The 19,365-nt window shown below is 44.0% G+C and overlaps 1 protein-coding gene and 1 pseudogene across 8 annotated transcripts in view; one reads left to right on the top strand and one right to left on the bottom strand.

The window, feature by feature from the left end:
- Positions 1–19,365, bottom strand: part of LOC146708883 (band 4.1-like protein 1) — a 102,351-nt gene that overhangs the window by 10,680 nt on the left and 72,306 nt on the right. For 6 of the 8 annotated variants that reach the window (XM_085455744.1, XM_085455748.1, XM_085455745.1 and 3 more), the window contains 6 exons: positions 19,033–19,182; positions 17,798–17,884; positions 14,741–16,144; positions 12,865–12,915; positions 11,920–12,279; positions 11,364–11,492 (listed from right to left, as the gene is read on the bottom strand). In XM_085455744.1, the coding sequence (XP_085311870.1) occupies positions 11,364–11,492; positions 11,920–12,279; positions 12,865–12,915; positions 14,741–16,144; positions 17,798–17,884; positions 19,033–19,182 (2,181 nt within the window). The remainder of the gene's footprint in view (positions 1–11,363; positions 11,493–11,919; positions 12,280–12,864; positions 12,916–14,740; positions 16,145–17,797; positions 17,885–19,032; positions 19,183–19,365) is intronic. The other 2 variants (XM_085455746.1, XM_085455751.1) reach the window with 2 other exon arrangements.
- On the top strand, positions 8,186–10,582 carry LOC146708884 (zinc finger MYM-type protein 1-like; annotated as a pseudogene).

Below are 19,365 nucleotides of genomic sequence, written 5' to 3'. Positions count from 1 at the left end.
AAGATGGAAGATTCGAGCCCGAGAGTCAAGAGAGCAGCTCAAGTCAGACATTAGTAAAGGCGAGCTGGCATCTTTGATGGATTCTTTGGAGAAAGAGAAAGAAACTGTGTTAAACACTTACCTTGAAATACGAAGTCACATTACACCTTCTCCAGAATTAAGACGTCACGTTGACAGTTGTGAGGCAGTTACAGCCGAAATTATGAAAGTTACCTACGAGAGAATGTCAGATCTCGATGGTGATTATGATGCAGAACAAGTACATTGCCGTCTCAGGGAGCTGCTTAAGAACAGCTACGCACGCTCCATCTATGGATCCACTGCATCTAGAGTGACAAAGTCAATCCGTAGTCACAAAGGCACTACTCTAACACTCAAACAGGCGGATGCAGCAGCAGAGCTAGCTGCTAAGGAAGTCGAATTTGAAGGGTTGCTGGAAGAAGAGAGACAAATGGAGAAGATAGAGGAACAGCACAGAAAAATGGAAGTAGAAAAGCGCAGACTTGAACGCCTCCAAGCAGAAAAGAATTTGAGGGCCGCTCGGGCCAAACTGCAAGTCTACAGCCAGGTAGCCTCGCAGGAAGGCAGTCTCCATTCCTCTAATAGTTCAGTGGGAAACCATCATGTTCCCCCTGCTATCAACCCTCCAACTCCCACCGTCACAGCATCGCCACCCGACCTAAACGTGTCATCCCTTGCCCAAGCCCTACAAGACAGTATGGCTCTAAATAGACTTCCAGTTCCAGAGCCGTCTGTATTTAGTGGGGACCCCATTCAGTTCATTGAGTGGAAAACTTCATTCATGTCACTTATTGACAAAAAGGCCATCTCCCCAGCAGACAAACTTTATTACTTGAGGAAGTATGTAGGCGGCCCAGCTCGTAAAACATTAGAAGGAACTTTCTATAGGAATGACAGCGACGCTTATAAGGATGCGTGGAACAAACTGGATAACAGATATGGCCAAACCTTTATTATACAGAAAGCCTTCAGAGATAAGCTCACAGATTGGCCAAAGATCCAACCAAGAGATGCAGAAGGATTAAGAGACTTCTCAGATTTCTTAAACGCTTGCCAAGATGCAATGACACATGTGAAGAGCCTCGAAATACTGAACGACTGTGAAGAGAATAAGAAGCTAATCCTTAAACTACCAGAGTGGATAGCATCTCACTGGAACAGGAAGGTTACTGAAGCCTTAAAGGGCAATAAGGAATTCCCCAGTTTTAAGGACTTCGCCGCATTTATGGCGACAGAGGCAGAGATTGCTTGTAATCCAATCACCTCAGCTTATGCCCTCCGCAGCTCTGAGTCGAGCACTGCAAAACAAGGCAGCAGAGACCCTAAGAGGAACAAGGCAAGCGTTCTAAACACACAGACTGAGGCTGACACCGAGAGGCTCAAGCCAGTTAAAGGAAAGGAAAGGTCTCCTTGTGCCTTCTGTCAAAATAATCAACACAGACTACATGGATGTCCCAAGTTTATTGCTAAAACTCTGGAGGAGCGTCGAGATTTTGTCAGAGAACATAAGCTCTGCTATGGCTGCACCAAACCTGGACATAGTGCAAAAGACTGTCGACATCGACACTCATGCAAAACGTGCAAGGGTAAACATCCCACTTGTTTACACGATGACAACTATTTAAAGAAGGAAAGAGTTCTGCCACAGGAAACCACTATCCTGAGCAATGCCGGCCAAACGGAGGCTGCTGCAACTTCAATGTCAGTGATTACTGGACAGCCAACTAACACATCAATGATTGTGCCTGTGTGGGTGTCAAAAAAGGATACAGGAACTGAGAAACTGGTTTACGCCTTGCTGGACACGCAAAGCGACACGACGTTTGTTGACCAGGAACTGAGTGATGTATTAAAGGCAGATTCCTGTCCAGTTAAGCTGAAGTTAACTACGATGATTGGACGCGACGTGATCGTAAAGAGCCAAAGAGTCTCAGGGCTTTGTGTTCGGGGTTATCGCTCTTCCCTCCTCATCGACCTTCCTCCTGCTTATACCAAGGATTGCATACCAGTAAACAGAGCCCATATCCCAACATGCGAGACAGCTAAAAGGTGGAATCATCTCTCCAAGGTCATAGAAGAGATTCCACCTCTACAGGACTGTGAGGTTGGTTTATTGATAGGCTATAACTGCGCACGAGCAATGGCACCAAGAGACGTCATAACGGGAGGAGACGATGAGCCTTATGCAATTCGTACCGACTTAGGATGGAGCATAGTTGGTGGTACGTCGACATGCCCCGACACCTCAAGTACGGCGGGACAGTGCTTCCGAGTTGCAGTCAGGGAGCTCCCACCAGTCACTCCGGCAGATGCCATTCGCATTCTAGAGTCTGACTTTAAGGATGCTAAGGAAGACGGCAAACCAGTGTCTCAGGAGGACATCCTGTTCCTGGACAAACTCAAGAACCACATCGAAAAGAACAGTCTAGGTCACTACGAGATGCCGTTGCCCTTTAAGGAGAGACCTACCTTACCTGACAACAAACAGCTTGCAGTCATACGTCTGAGCCATCTAAAGAGGAAGCTGTTAAAGGATGAAGGGTACAAAGAACAGTATATCAAGTTCATGGAGGAGGTCATAGAAAGGGGTGATGCAGAGGAAGTCCACGATGATGGGAAAGAGGGCGAAAAATGGTACATACCTCATCACGGTGTATTCCACGACAAGAAGCCAGGCAAACTGCGCGTGGTGTTCGACTGCTCTGCCAAGTACCAGGGAACCAGTTTGAATGATCATCTGCTCACTGGTCCTGACCTGATGAACAATCTCAACGGTGTACTTCTTCGCTTCCGGTTGCACTCTACTGCATTGATGTGCGACATAGAGAAAATGTTTCACCAATTTCATGTGAAGAAGTCAGACCAGGATTACCTGCGCTTCCTTTGGTGGAAGAAAGGAGATCTCGGTGCACAGCCCCAAGAATACCGTATGAGGGTGCATATCTTTGGCGCAGCCTCATCGCCTGGCTGTGCGAACTACGGATTGAAGCATTTGGCTACAGAAAATAAGGACCGATACCCATTAGGCTCTCAGTTCATTCTGAGAAATTTCTATGTCGACGATGGAGTCACAAGTACAGACAGCTCAGAGAAGGCTATCAAGTTAGCAGAAGAAGCCAGAAAACTTTGTGCCCTGGGTGGTCTTAGGCTCCACAAGTTTGTGTCCAATGACAAAGCTGTCCTGGTAAGCATACCAGCAACTGAACGTGCATCAGACATTAAAGACCTCAACCTTGCCTTTGATAACTTACCTTCAGAGAGAGCGTTGGGTATCCAATGGCACGTCGAATCAGACTGCCTGAAGATCAGCACCAACCTTAAGGAACAGCCTGCAACACGTCGAGGCATATTGTCCATTGTTGCATCCCTGTACGATCCCTTGGGTCTCATAGCCCCCTTTTTGCTCATTGGAAAGGAAGTGCTGCAGCAGATGTGCTGCCATGGAACAGGTTGGGACGACCCTCTAACCAACGAACTTCGTCCACGGTGGGAGAAATGGAAAAACGACCTCAACAACTTGGAGAGGATAAATATACCCCGAAGTTATGCCCCGGCAGATTTCGGAAGGGTTATTAAACGTGAGTTACATCACTTCTCCGACGCAAGCACTACTGGCTATGGACAGTGTTCATATCTAAGGCTTAGCAATGAAGAAGGAGACATCCACTGTGCTTTAGTCATGGCCAAATCTCGCGTCGCCCCAACAAAGGTCACCACGATCCCAAGATTAGAGTTGACGGCTGCAGTCATCTCTGTGAAAACCAGCAATGTTTTGAAGGAAGAACTTGGATATGCGGACATTGAAGAGCATTTTTGGACCGATTCCAAGGTTGTACTAGGGTACATCAATAATGAGGCTCGACGTTTTCATACATTCGTAGCCAACCGTATCCAGAAGATACATCTCTACACGAATCAAAGGCAATGGAGATACGTCCCTACTGACCAGAATCCTGCGGATCGTGCTTCTAGAGGTTGTTTTGTCCATGAGCTAATATCATCGGACTGGTTTACCGGCCCTGCATTTCTATGGGAAAAGGGAGTTGACCTCTCAGAAGAGGTGGCTCCGGAACTGTCAGTCGGAGATCCAGAAGTTAAGGAAAAACGGACTCTAAACACGGAAACTGTAGAACAAGATTCTCTTACTTATCGGCTGGCAAAGTTCTCATCCTGGACTCGCGCCATCTGTGCAGTGGCTCGCATTCTTCGAAGGATCAACAAGGATAAGTCAATCGGCCTCTCTACAGTGCAGGAAAGAGATGGCGCCACGTACAATATTTGGCCGAGCAGTTCTGGAGCCGTTGGCAGAAAGAGTACTTAGCCAACATTGCCTTTAGACAACGCTGGCACACCCCAAAGAGAAACCTGCAGATTGGGGATATAGTCATAATGAAGGATGAAGACTTGCCCAGAAATGAATGGAGGTTGGGAAGAGTCGTAGAGACTACAATGGACAGAGATGGACTGGTTAGGAGAGTGAAGCTCTGTCTAGGTGACAGGAAACTTGGCAAAAATGGTGAACGTCTTACTAAGCGGTCAGTGCTCGAACGGCCAGTTCAAAAACTAGTCTTATTGTTGGAAGGTGACTAGTCCATTCCTTGCATACTATGCTTCTGTTGTTTGGTCATTATTTGTATTATGAAATCATTGTGTTCTTTCTTCCTATGTTTATGGAGTTATGTTTTTGAACACTAATGATTTGGTGGGAGTGTAAATGACCCAGATTATTTGTTTATTTGATATTTTTCAAACAGTTAAATCCCTGAACGAATTATACCTTATAATATAGATTAGACTCTTATTTTGAAATTCGGAACGGGCAACTTCCGGGAAGGAAGATCGTACCGCAACTGCTTGCCGCAGAAAGGATTAATGAGAAGGTTATCGTTTTCCATCCATCTTAAAATTAGCATCTAGCTGGAAGGCGAACAGGTATGTTTGTGTGTTGTACTTGTTGTTTACATTTCGGACAATTTGTAAATGTATTACTTGATTGTTAATAAGTTTATGAGCGATCTAGCAGGCTGATGCTAGCACCTCCTGTGCCTTTTCTGTGAATTGATTAGCATAACAGAAACGTGGTTATATCAAGTGAATGTTTATTTGTTTTATGTTATGATTACAGCTCTTACGATGTGTCTATGGCAATTTGTGAATAAATGGGTTGGAATACCCCACCATGGTCCATCCGTAATGATCATTGAGTGCATCGTCTGAATAAAGTCCGGCTGGAATGCTACAGCCATGCATGGCCAGCAAAAATACTCCGGTAGCCATCACACCACCAGCAGCAACTATACATACAAGGCAGGCTGTATCCATGCTTTCGTGTGGTTTACACTCAATTATGACCCTGCCATGCAAATGTTGCAGACCTGCAGACCAGCAACACTCTTCCAGTTTTTCCAGTGTCCAGTTTTAGTGAGCCTTTAGAAAATGTAGTTTCCTGTTGTTAGCCGGTTAGAGTGGCGCTTGGTGTGATCTTCTTCAAGGTTTGATGTGTTGTGCATTCAGAGACGCACTTCTGCACACCTTGCTTTGAAGGACTTTGTGTAGAGAACTGCCGTTTATTGGATAGTTACTCTCTTTTGGACCTTTCCCGGTAAACCCAAAGGATGGTGGTGCAGGAAAATCTAAGCAGATCAATAGTTTCTGAAATACTCAACAACCATGCCACATTCAGAGTCACTTAAATTACTAGACAGTCAAGATGCTAACCTTGTCAAATTTGTAGTTGCTGCTACGTAATTGGCTGATTATTTTTATTATTATGCATCAGCAAGCAGTGGAAGAGGTGTACCTATTAAAGTGTGAGTGTATATACACCCTGTTTGTAACAGCAGACTCATAAAAAGAGTTTACTCAGAAAACAGTCTCCTCTTTGGTGTAATTTACTGGAATGGAAGTATAACCCACCAGCAGGAATTTTTTTTACGCTTAAATAATTCATTTATATATATTTTAAATCTTTTTATATCCCTAATGAGACTCATGGGCACCCACAATTAACCAATTTCTCTAGATTTTGTCATTATGGCACTTCAGTAGCAGAGAGAACGTCAGATTAGATAAGCTTAGTCACATCAAGGTTTAGTAATTGGTACTAAACTGGAATGTGAGATTTACTTTTTGATGGTGTCCTAACTATAGCTTTATATCCAAAGTTTTGCATTTGACTGATTTGTTTTTATTCCTTTAAAACTGTTTTTGTGTGTCATTCATTTCCATTATTGTTCTGCTTTAAAGAGGCTGCTGGTGTATTTTCATAACTATACGTGATGAATTGTTTGTGAAAGCAAAATAAATTGTCCTACAGTGTGGGTGCTTTGCAGACAGCTGGAACGGAGCAGCTGCTGAGCCTTTGTGCTTTTGTTTAGAACCCAAGCTCAACAGACAAAGCATGTCTCCCTCTGCTGGCTGTGCAGTGTCACTGCTGAGGATCTGTGTCTGCCCACGAATGACGTCAGTTTGCCTGAGAAGCATACATGCACACTCTGTACTGTGGCTTTCTCTGACATCTTTGAAAATGTAACTCAACGCTGATGTGGCACTTCAAAGGCACCCTCTCTACATCATCGCCTGAGTTCATCCACACTATTAGCTGAATGGCTAAAGAGCCCAGCGATGATTACATTTTAATAAGGCTCCTGTGGGACAGCCAGCCGGCACTCAAATCTCTGCCTCCGGAGATGAATGGGATTCGCACCTGCTTTCATCATCCTCATTAATACACTGTCAATACTTTAATCACTTCATAATGATGCTATTATTCCATCCGTGTCTGGGGAATATGGCCATCATGTCACTGCAGCTCAAAGAAGACGCTTTTTCCTCTAATCAAGCTCTGTACAAATAAGAAATTCTTAATCGCGAGTCACTTTGATGGCGACTGTTGGAACTGATCCTCATTTCCTCTTTCTGCCAGTCCCGTAGCCCTAATTCTTTAGCACTCACCAGTGGCGTCGTTAGGCCTATTTTAGGGGTGCTGAAGCCTCCCTAAAATATTCTTAAGCCCCCCTAAATAATTTGGTGGGTTGTTTTTTTTTTTTTTTTTTTTTTTTTTTTTTAACTTATTCGATTTTTTTTTTTACAGAACTTGCAGACAAATTCAATATAAAGATGCAGGAATATGAGTTTAAAGAAATAATAATATAAACCTGTCGCTATTCACACAAATATGATCATAACTCGGTTGGTCCCTTTCGCTTTACATTGTTAAGGTAGCGTCAGTGCTTCGTTATCCAATCCCTTCCAGTTGTTCACAGGGGACATCCACATGACTGAAAATCCAGTCCTCGTTTTCACTGCTACTTTACACTCCGCTCGTATACACCTGCAGAAACACTAGCGTGCATGTGGCAAACGGCAAGAAATCATGGATATACGCAAGTTTTTCAAGAAAGTAAGTCTTCATCACTGGCTGGTAGTAACAATTAGTTAGCTCCAGCTAACAGCAGAGAGTCCCATGTAAATAATGAACCAGGTGCTCCCCATTTTGTAAATAAAAACCTGGCTAGCGCACTAAGTTAAATTGTTAGCATAATGTTAATTTCTGTCACTCGTTTTAGCTCTGAAAAATCCAGCTGAGCTCATTCAGGTATGGTTATCATCAGTGGAAATAATAATAATCACTCCATCCCCATTAACCTGTAGGAGTCAGGGCAGAGGAGCACAGAGAGGCAGAGGGGAGAGACGTCTGCTGGAGAGGTGAGTCAAAGGATGGAGTCATTTGTGATGGAGACAGTCTGATTAGAATTTTATGGGACTCAATATGGATATGAAATATGAAACATTTCAGTCACGGTACAACATATAAGACCTGTTTAACTTGAGCTTTTATTTAGGAGAGTCAAGGTTAGAAAGTGGAGAGAGCAAAGAGAGAGATATGTATATAAGTCAAATTAGCCTGACTCACATATTTTTGAGGGTTCTATTTTAATATTACTTCAATTCAAGTAATTTAGTAATATTTTTCAGGGCTTTAAATTGCAACCATTTTAGTCACATGCGTGCTCAAAATATAATGTTTGTAACTTCAAAATATTTGGGAGCAACAAATTACTGTGGAGCGGGAGCAGAAGTCATGATATTAGCAATTTACATTACAATTCAGTATGTTTTAATGTATCTTGAAGGGTGAGGCAGAAGGAGTAGCTGAGGGAGAAAAAGGTCAACAGGCAAGTTCAAGTCAGAGAGAGCAAGGAGAGACAGAGGAGCTGCAGCAAATAGATCGAGAGGCAGAGGAAGATCAAGTTATTACAGAGAGAGGAGAGCAAACAGGCCAAGAGAGGGAAAATGATGAAGCAGCTGCAGCAACTCATTCTACTACAGGGTTTGATTTAGGTGACAAAGACACAGGGCCCAGACAGGTGAAGCTGAAGAGCTATCCACATGATACTTTTGGTACACAGAAGCGAGCATTTAACCACAGCTGGTTTGAAAAGCACAACTGGTTAGAATATTCAGTCAACCAGAATGCAGCTTTCTGCTTCCCATGTAGAGTGTTTGGCAAAAACATCAAACATGATAGTTTGGTCAGTAACGGTTGCAAGAACTGGAAGAAAGCTTTAGTCATCTTTGGCAAGCATGAGATGGCACAAACACATAAGGACAGTGTTGTTACATGGAAAAGCTACCAGGGAACTAGCAAACAGGGAAACGTTGCACAGATGATAGCAACTGCAAATGTGAGTGAGATAGTCGAAAGAAGAGAGTATCTCAGACGAATTGTTGCAGTCACCTCTATGTTAGGGAGACAGGGACTCCCTTTTCGTGGTCATGATGAAGGTGAAGACAGCCCAAACAGAGGGAATTTTCTTGCATGCATGGAGCTTTTGAAGGAGTTTGATCCTTTTCTTCAAAAACATAATCCCCCATCAAATGCACAGTATATCTCACCAACATCCCAGAATGACATGATTGACTGTTGTGCCCAGGAAGTTACTAGTGTCATTGTATCTGAAATGACAAAGTCTAAAGTCTATTCCATCATGGTGGATGAGGCAAGGGATAAAAAGGCAGAGCAGTTAGCTGTTTGTGTCAGGTACGTGTCAGAGGGGGCAGTGAAGGAGCGTTTCCTTGCACTTGCAGAGATAAAATCATTTGATGCCCAGTCCATTGCAAATGAGATTCAGCAGCAGATCCAAAACTATGGTCTTGCAGAGCTTAAGTGTGTAGCACAAACATATGATGGTGCAGCCGTTATGAGTGGCTCCACTGGAGGTGTACAAGCACATTTTAGAAGGCTCCATCCTGAGGCTATCTATGTGCATTGTTATGCTCATCAACTCAACCTGGTTTTGTGCAATACTTGCAAGGCTGTCCCAGAGGCTGTGGAGCTTTTCAGCTTGTTGGAGTGTGTGTATTCTTTCTTCAGCACCTCCCTAGTCAATCATCATAAGTTCATGGAGACTCAGGCAAAGCTTGGATTGACAAAAACTGAGCTTGTGCAACTTTCAAACACTCGCTGGGCATGTCAGTTGCGATCAATCAGTGCAGTTCTTGAGACATTGCCTGCCATTTTGGAGTGCCTATCTGCAATTGGATCCCCCATAGCTGTTGGTCTCAGAGCAAAGCTCTACAAGTTCTCAGCAGTCTATGCACTACTGATGTTTCAGTCGATTCTGTCTGTAACCGAAGGACTCCACAAATTCCTGCAGAAAGAGACTTTAGACCTGGCAGAAGCTTTTATCTGCAAACAAGCTGTGTGTGACACACTTAAGGGCAAACACTCAGATGCATTTGCTACAGAGCTGTATGAGAAAACCAAGGCCCTGTGTAACACCCACAGTATCCCTGAACCAGGTGCCAAGACAAGGCACAAACAGAGGAAAATGGAGGATTTTGTCCTGGAGGCAACTGTGGGTTCACGCACTGAATTGAACAACTCAGACACATTGAAAAGAGAGTTACTTTTCCCTTGTGTGGATCGGATGGTTGGCGAGCTTGATCAAAGATTTTGCAGTGTAGATGCAGGGCTGCTAAAAGGCGTCCAGGCATGCAGTCCTAAATCTGAGAACTTCTTGAGTGAACCACACTTGAATGAACTACAGACTTGACCTGAAAAAAGAGGAGGTTCTGGTGGCCAGAAACTTTCTTACCCGGAAAACAGAGGCTGGATGTCCACCCAAAAATATGTTGTCTGTGTACAACCTCCTTGATTCAGACATGTTTCCCTCTCTGAAGGCAACCATCCAAGTTGCCCTAACAGTGCCTGTCAGCAGCTGCTCGTGCGAACGGTCCTTTAGTGCACTGCGTCGGCTGCACTCCTGGCTGCGTCAAACAATGGGTCAGAAAAGACTTCACAGTCTTGCAGTCATGTCTATTGAAAAAGACACGCTTCAGCATCTGAGTCACAACAGAGTGATTGACCGATTTGCCACTCTTAAAAACAGACGTCATTCTTTGATGCTTCCACCCACCAAGTAACTGGTGATTGCAGCCAGAAAAATGTACTTTTTTATTTTCAGTTTTTTTCTTGTTATTGATGCGGCAAACACATTTCCTCTGTTTTTTTGTTGTACTGTATTATAAAGCAGACTGAAATAAAACAATAGATCTATTGGTGGCCTAGGATGTTTAATCTGTCCAAAAAAGTAGGAAAACAATTTCTCAGTCTTTGTTTTCTGTTTGTGAAATTTTGTGCTCATTCACTACGTTCGTTCATGTCGTGTGCATCTCTTGGGGGCTAAGCCCCCCCTGTCCTTAAAACCTAGTGACACCCCTGGCACTCACCTATAAGTATTTAAAGTACTCATCATATTCAACCCAACATTTCCTAAAGAAGTTAAAAAAAAGTAAATACTTTGTCAATTTGGGAAAACAGATCTTCATCTTGTTGATGAGTTAGAGGAATAGATAGCAAGCCAAGCTCAGTCTAGAGCTTTCAGGCACATCCAAAGCCCAGTATCTAACATGTTGTAAGTTAAAGCTGTGCAAATAAATACGTGTAAAGCCAACAGCACCTTCCATGCTGAGTGGCATGGAGGTTCTTGTAAAAAAAAAAAAAAAAACCTAAAATTGTACATTTTAAAGCAAAGATTAATTTTTACACTTTAGAGGTACAGGTCGGTGGATTATGCTGCTTTGTACACAGTCAGGACTAGGGATGGGTATCGAACACCGGTTCTTGTTGAGAACCGGTTCCCACTGTTTCAATTCCTTGGAATTGTTTGTCATTTTTGCAAACGATTCCCTTATCGATTCCAGTCGCCCCGAATGACGTCACCACGTTGCGGAGCGTCATTTACCTGGCAGGAAACATGGCGGCTCAAACGCTCACACGCACACACCTCACACAGACTATAGTGCTGTTGTTTCTACTGCTTTTGCGTTCAGTTTACCTGTGAAGAGACATTAACGACGCTGGCGTGGGCTTCCGATCCATTTGTGTGCGTCTCCGTCTTGCTGTCAGCTCTTTTCAGCTTGTTGGCCACGCTCACCGTGTTGGGGTCTTTCTTTGCCACGGGAGGCTGCATCAAACACAAACAGTACAATACAGTCAAAGAGCAGCAAGCGATTTGCTCACAGCAAGTCGCCTGAAGACTTCAGACCCATTCTTGTAAGCAGCATATTAAACAAAAGAAAGCAACCGAGCGATGTTAACTTATAGGAACAAACTGTGAAATGCATTTTTATTAGTCTGGATGACAACGTGCAAGAGGTGCAATAAATTCAAAGAAACACCAACAAAAATAAAATGGGTGAATTACAATTAATACATAAGAATGAGTAGAACAAAAACTGAACACAATAAGGAATCAACAAAATTTAAGGAACACATCATGGTCCAAAAATAAATAAAAAATACAGCAGGGGGCTACTGAAGTCCAGCCAGGCAGGGTGAAGCCAGTGGGTGATGATGGCGATGAATACGTATAAATGCGTTCATCTGTCTACCTCATGATGCATTCCCTCCTCAGGAAGCCTCTCCTCTATGGGAGACTTGTCCCGGGAGCCCATTAGACGGGCAGAGTAGAACCTGGAGGTCTCCTCAAAGTCCTCCCGGCCCACCTCTGGCTGTCGCTCCCTCTCTCCCAGTTCGGGCACACCCTTAGAAAAGTCCTCGAGGCCCGAGTGGAGGTCAGTGATGACAGTGAAGTCGACCTCGGCCTCCAGGCTGGACGTGGAGCTGACCGTCATGCTGGAACACTTGCGTTCGATGCCCAGGTGGGTTTCCTTCATGCATGCCACGGTGTCTCGTTCCTGCTCCTCCTCCGAGGCTATGCTCGGCTGAGGCCTCCTCTCCCCAAACTCCTTCTGGTGCAGGTACAGACACAGGATCAAAACTCTGGCATCGCACAGCTACAGTGTTTTGAATGGAGATGGCAAGAAATGGGAATCATCGATGTTATAGAAGCAACTTGCTACTCAAGCTAGCCATTATCCATTAGTTTGCAAAGTCCTGTTGAAGACCCTGAGAGGAAAGTTTTTTGCCACTGCATCCTTGACGTTTTGACAGTGAATGTGATGAGGGCTGGACCTAACTCCAAAAAAAACCAACCCGGCTTCAGACATAGTGGTGTGCATATTCCATCTAGCTCCAACTACCTAGCTACCTAATAAACTAGCTACAATATGTTTCCTTAAACAGCTAGCTTACTAACATTAGCAATGCAACAGCTAGTCTTCTGCTAATATAAACACACAACTTTTCTTGTATCCAAAGCTCTGACAATCCACTTACAGACTCACTCTTGTTTTGGTAAAAGTAGCAACTTGAACGTCACATACATTGATAACAGGTAGTAAAAGCTGCAGTCAGCTACGAGACATGCATCGAGGGAGGAAAAGAGAAAAATGGACAGAGGATATGAAGGGTGGGTTCAAATACAAATGAATAACCTTGAAGTCAGCAAATGGCTCTTCATATATAGCAGGAGTAGAGACAGGCTCCTGCAGAGGGAAGCAGAGGAAAGAGCAGAGAGAGGATCTCAGGGTTAGCACAAGCTGGAATGGAGTGTGGACTGACTGACACAGCAGTGATTGACTGGGGTCTGAAGATATGAGCCCAGTGGGGTTCTGTGCACAAAATATTGCAGCGTAAACCTAAACTGGGATCCTGAAGGGTCCAAATGTAAATACAAAACACAAACACACTAGTAAGTTTGTGCTATTAACTCAAACCCAAGTTTAGGTGAGAAATTCAGCCAGACCCAATTCAAGCCCGCTGGTTCTGACCAGTCAGATCCAGTCAGGTTCAGAATGGATACCAGCACAAATTTCAAGGACTGCTCTACAGTGACAAAAGCAAACAGCAGTAGAAGTTTAGAGGACAGAAAAGCAACCACGATATCTACAGCCATTTGTTGTAGTTAGCAGAGGCAGGGCAAGAAAATCATGCACTTTGTATAACGAGCAGGTTTCTGGTAGTAAGAGCAGCCACTCATCCACTAACTGAGAAAGTGTTGCAATGGTTCACCGTGAATTTAAACACAAATACAGTCAAATGATGTTGTTACATTTCTGATTAAATTTTTTTTTTTTAAAAAGGTGCCGTGATGCATTTCAAAACCTGTCAAAATGACTGGGAGAGTGGGTCCACGTGTTTGGAGGAGCACCTTAATATTTTCCCAGCCCCCCCCCCCCTCTCCCACTTCAATCAGATCTTAATGTGATTGTCACTCGCCAGTGAGGTCTGTTCGCACACTGAGAGCTACGCAACACCTCTCTCCTCATGCCTGTTTAATCCAATATATGCAAGAGCTTGACTCAGATGAAAAGGTGGGGAATGATGAAAGCTGTCATGTCTATTCACTCCAAATTCCTTTCATTCCGGTGCCAAACACGTGCAAGCTCCCAATGATACCAACAGTGAAATGAAAGCAGCAAATCTGACTGTGTCAGGCACTGAGCTGTGGTGTCTGTTTGCTTGCTGCCTGCTGGGCTTTCACAGTTGGAGGAACTGGTGTGTTTAGAACACCGCTGGGCTTTCAATCCAGGTGAAGGTAAATGGAAATAATGCAACGCATGATTTCTGATTTATTACCACCCATGTGACGGATCCAGCGACAGTTTGTAAATTCTGAGTAGTTTTTTTTAAGGGTTATCAGTTTGATGTGGTTCCTCAATCTTTTGCGCACAAACCAATTCTATACTCCATTTATCTCTAATTTTGGAAGATATTAGCTCTCTAACAAAGTAATGGATGACAGTACACCCCCACCCTCTCCTTTCACAAATGAGTGATTTAATTTCTAACGTTCATATGCAATAAATCGCTTATTTTGTATTTCCAGCTTGGAAATGACATGGAGATGAGGATAAATCATCGGAGCGGCGGTAATATGTGAGTCTGCCGCCCTCTGACAGAGAACAATGTGAGCTGGGAGGAAATTTCAGGTTCAGCAGCTGAAAAAGATGAACCAAAACACCGAAACATGACTTTTTTTTTTTTGCGTGTGTGTGTGTTTAAACTTTCACAGCCAGTGTTGAGCTGTACAGATTTGCCAGACAGTGTGGTGCATGTCAAAAGGCAATGGGAGGGGGGGATAAACTGGACTGCCTTATGGGAAAATGTCCACACTTTTTGACTGCCACAAGACAGAGCAGAGGTACGGCTCCGCCTGCTCTTCATGCAGGCACGAACAAGGCAAGATGGATGAGTGTTTCAAGTCATTGAAAACGTAGAAAAAAGAATAATGGCGTGCTCATGCTGAAGTCTGTCTGAAGCTCATGCTTTGTTTCCAATGACTGAATAGCAGATGCCAAGAGGAGTTACCGAGTGTCTCTTTTTGGCCGCGTCCAGGCTCGGCTCCCTGCTGGCGTTTCTGCTGTTCCGGAGTATTAGCACGGACTCTCTCGCCTTCTGTGTTTTCACCGGCGGCGCTGGAGGGGCCATTTTGGGAAGCCCCGAAACCTTTGAGCTGAACGACTGGCTCTCCGCGAACACTCTACCACACTGAAAGCTATCGTCTGGATGCTCGATTTTAGCAACGCCCTCCAGATCTGACGCGAACGCTGGATGAAAGTTGGAACCGTCGGTCCAGCTGAGGTCTGAGGATCCCTCCGGAGAGCCAACCGACCACCGGTATTCTCTTCTGATCCCCCGTCTTGGATCGTCCTGTCCCGTATGGTCCCTTTCGTCCTTGGACGTGACGCTCTTCGAACGCTCCGGCTTGAGAGGAACAATCCTGGTTATTTCCGACTGGTAGCTGCTGCCTGACAGTCGGTGGAGAGACGTCCTCTGACCTCTGTCGCCCAAGAAACCCTCAACATCCTCTCCTCCAGAGCTACTGACCTTCCGTTCATGTGTCCTGACCTGTCGTAGTTTAACCTCTGCTAACTCTTTGTTGTCAATGAAGCCTTTCCCTCGCATCTTCAGCACACACTCTCCTTTAGACCCTGAGAATGAGCTATCATGCTCTATTTTTCCAGGTCCATTCACTGAGCCTAAATCGACATCTGCTGTCCCAACAAGGCTCACTTTTTTCTTTACCTGCTCTGCTCCTTGGGTGGAGACCTCCCTGCTTTCTCCAACTAATTTACCCTCTTGTTTGCCGTCTTTATAGACCCTGACCAGCTGATCCTTTTCTAAACCCTGATCATCTTTCATCGTTGCGACTGGGGGCGACTCGCAATGATTTCCTCTCTTCGGTGCTGTTTCTGAGTTGTTGTCTGAGTCCGAGCCCTCGTTTTCGTCTTCGGTGGAATCGCTTCCTCCTTTCCTGTAGACGAGCTCTGTGGGCATTCCCAGGTTTAAGCTCTGGGGTCTCCTCTTTTTCCTCGGTTTAGAAGCCGTGCGCTCCTTCATGTGCCGCAAGCCCGGGGCTCCATCGCTGTTCGCCTCAGGGTCTGAGGCTCGAGCTGGTTTGCTTTGAGATTTGTCTTGAAACGAGTCGGCATTCTCGGATAATTGGATCACAAAACGTCGAGGCTCAGAGCATACATCTGCCTCTCTGGACGATTTTGTTGATGGAAACTCATCAATATGGCTTTTCATTTCTTTTCTGTCATACCCTGCTACCTCCTTATGCATCATCTTGCTAACGTCTATCTCTTTTTCCAGACCCTTTTTCTCCCATGAGGAATCAGGTGTGACAGATTTGTTCTTTTCTTCAGCCTTCCAGTCATGGTCTTGTTGATAAGGTTCTTGTTTTTCAATCAATACCCACTCCTCAGAGCCCTACATGTTGGTATAGATTAAACACAGTTAGACAAGCACAGCTACTGCAAACAATCAAATCTAGACAAGGACTTCAATCCAAGAAAAGGGCCCAAAATTTACATATTGGAGTTATAGTGAACATTGGTATTACCTATTCAATATGCATTTCTTTAAAACGGTAAACAAATCACCACCCGAGTACCATGGGCAGACCTTTGTGCTGAATCGGGTCAGCCGGTCTTGACATTTATTTAACCCAAAAACAGTCATTGAAATTGCGCTGAGTTTAATTTGATTTAGTCTAAATTTAGTCCAAAATGGATCTCCCATTGGGATCACATGTAACCCTGATAGACTCACATCAGACACTGCAGAAACCTGTTGAAAAGATGTAAAGTAATAACAATAATATTCATTTAAAAAGACAAACTTATCAGATGTTGCTACAAATTGTCTTTCAGGCTGTTGAAAAGCCTCATCTTTTGATATACTCCCACTAAAAAACATCACATTTATTAGCTGAATAAACGAGTTTAGTCGGTTTTTTTTATGTTTAACAACTAATTCTGGGCCAATTTAGACTTTTTTCAAAGGAGTAAAAAAATGGCTGACTGAGGGACTTTGGAGGAATTTAACATAAACAAGGCCGTTTTTAGAAGTGTGGCAATAATTAAAAATAAAACTTTATGAAACACAAAACTCTAGTGAGTGTAGCATAAAACACCCGCACCATAGCTTGGATACAATAACTTCTAAAGGCTCAGTGCCTTTGCTAAGTCTAAGTCAGACTAGGATAGTTGAATAGGGCAAACAAAGTATCCTCACTGCTTTATATTGCCAGTGAGTCATTACAGACTCTAACAACTCACCATGATAGCATTAGTACAAAATATAAGCCCTTCTTTCCTTTTTGAGTGCCACTAGTCAGAGCAGGTGTTGCTGATTGTTACCAGGGCAACATCAGTAAGAGGCTCGAGTCCGACAGGGGGTCGTTTTTTGTGGCTGTAAATGACTCGGTATTTATTTTTCTGAAACAGTCAAACTTACAATAGACTAACTGTGAGTAAAATGAAGACACATCTAACTCTACAGACTAGTCTAATGTTTCTTTGTGGACTGCTCCTCAGTCCTGCTCTGTGTTTTAGGGCACAATGTTTAGGCGCTATTACAGTCCAGACAGTATAAAGGATAGATGTAGCAACCGTGATGTTGGTTGGCAAAGTCCAGTTAGGAAGACTCAAGATGAGCTTTTCCACCATTGCCATCTTGACAAAAATGGGGCAGAGCTGACTGAGAAACCGCACGCTCGTTGCCTGTTGACTTGAGATTGACAGCTCGTTATGCAATGAGCATGCGGTCTCATACTACAGGTACTTTTTTTATTTCTAAAGGACCGCAAGTCTTTCTGCAGCTACAACTATCATAATCCAGCAGCCTTCAGATAGAATCCAGCTTTAAGGTGCTCCTGCTTTGGCTTTATGCATATCAATTGTAACAGACATTATTATTGAAACTACTTTTTTTGTCATACGTCATAGCAAAGTCATCTTTTCAGCAAGTTTTTGCTGGGTGGGGAAAGACAGCAGTACATAATAGGAATTGCACTGCACCATGCCAATGCTACAAACAGTAAACTGCTTAGTGAAAGAGAAAGAGTGAGAGATGTGCAACCTCGGGTGAAGTCACCAGAGTCTTCTGGACGAAACCCTCAACAGACAGGCTGTTAACAGGTTCCTTTCCCATTGCCCGGCCCACCGACTGACCGAGACGAGGCAGAAAAGAGGGTTTAAAAGAGAGAAGGAAGAACAGCCATTAGAGCAATTCTGTGAGACACAACTTCAAGCAAAAGGCAGAAAGAATCAGTGTTAACAGGATACAAGCGAGTTGTTCTAGCAGAAACTTTTTAATGAACTTCAAACTAAAATCATGCAGCTCCATGTACCTGACAGCCACCAAATCCACATAAGCAAATCTGGAGGCATTTGCAATGCAAAAAGATTTTTTTTTTTATTCTGCAACAACATCAAAGAGCTGAGTTTCACTAAATCTCTTGGAAACAGTAAAGAGCAGCAAGACTTTCCCAGCTTTCGAATGTCACTCAAACAGAAACAACCCCGACCTCTGGAATGAAGCACACAGCAGATTACATTTTCTGCCACAGACAACATTTGACATTCTGTGGTTATAATCTGATTGTGGCAGACAGCAGATGAGAGATTGTCTGAAGGCAACTTAGGCACCAGCAAACACTATCCTATCTGAAGAGGCCAATCTCATCTTTAAAAGCCCTATTACCACAATACCATGAAAGCTTGAGAGATTTTGTGATCTAGCATAAAGAAAACGATCTAACTGTTAGGCAATCAGGGGAGAAAAAAACGACTGATGATTAGTTCTCGAGTGCCTCGCATTGAGAAAATCTCAAAAACATCTCAGATCTAATCTCTTCAAGATGTTTCCTTGTGTGCTACTTGTCAGTCATCTTCAAGCACCTCGGAGATATTTAGAGAATTATCCTGGTATTCCAGAGAAAAGGTAGAAAGCAATTCATTACACGGCTGTCCTAAAATAAACAGGGGATTTGTATGTTTGTTTCCGACTGCCATGATATTGGAGACACCTGTTTGAAATGCCTGCAGGGAAAACAGAATCTATCTTCAACAATCACGCTCAATCACTATGTTTCTTTAAATCATATGACCGTGCAGTATCTCTTTAGGCTAATGAAGCAGTTAAAAACCTGCATAACGAGCACGAGAGCGAGAAGTGGAAAGAGGACACTGGCACACGGGAATATCGATGGCCTTTAATGGAATGTCAAGTTTTAGAGGTCGCTAGATTTGAGATATTGGCCATAATGGACCTGAAAGCCCTCCACAGCTCCCCTACCCTCATCCCCCACTCACAGCCTTCTTCTCTGGTGTGCTGGTTGGGGAGGTCGCTGACAGACGCTTCTCGCGGTTCATCAGCTTGCTGTTGGGCTCCCTCAAGGCTCTCTTTAGCTCATTGATGCTGGCCTGGTGCTTCAGCAAGACGTCCTGCGACTTATCCAGAAACTAGAGAAGAGCAGAAGATAACAGTCCATCAGTCTGTCATGAACACCTGAGACTTGTATGGCATGTATGGGAACGTTGTGAGGTAATACTTCATGTACACAGGGAGAGGAGGCCACGCAAACTGCTCGCATTTATGCCAGTTAGAGATTCCGCTAACATTTTGGTCCTTTGTGCTGGTGTTCA

Source organism: Copadichromis virginalis, linkage group LG5 (assembly GCF_057382275.1).
Source record: "Copadichromis virginalis isolate Kocher_CV1m ecotype Utaka linkage group LG5, C_Virginalis_male_GT1.1, whole genome shotgun sequence".
NCBI lineage: Eukaryota > Metazoa > Chordata > Actinopteri > Cichliformes > Cichlidae > Copadichromis > Copadichromis virginalis.
The sequence above is the reverse complement of the archived record's forward strand: the minus strand, read 5'-3'. Positions and strand labels throughout refer to the sequence as shown.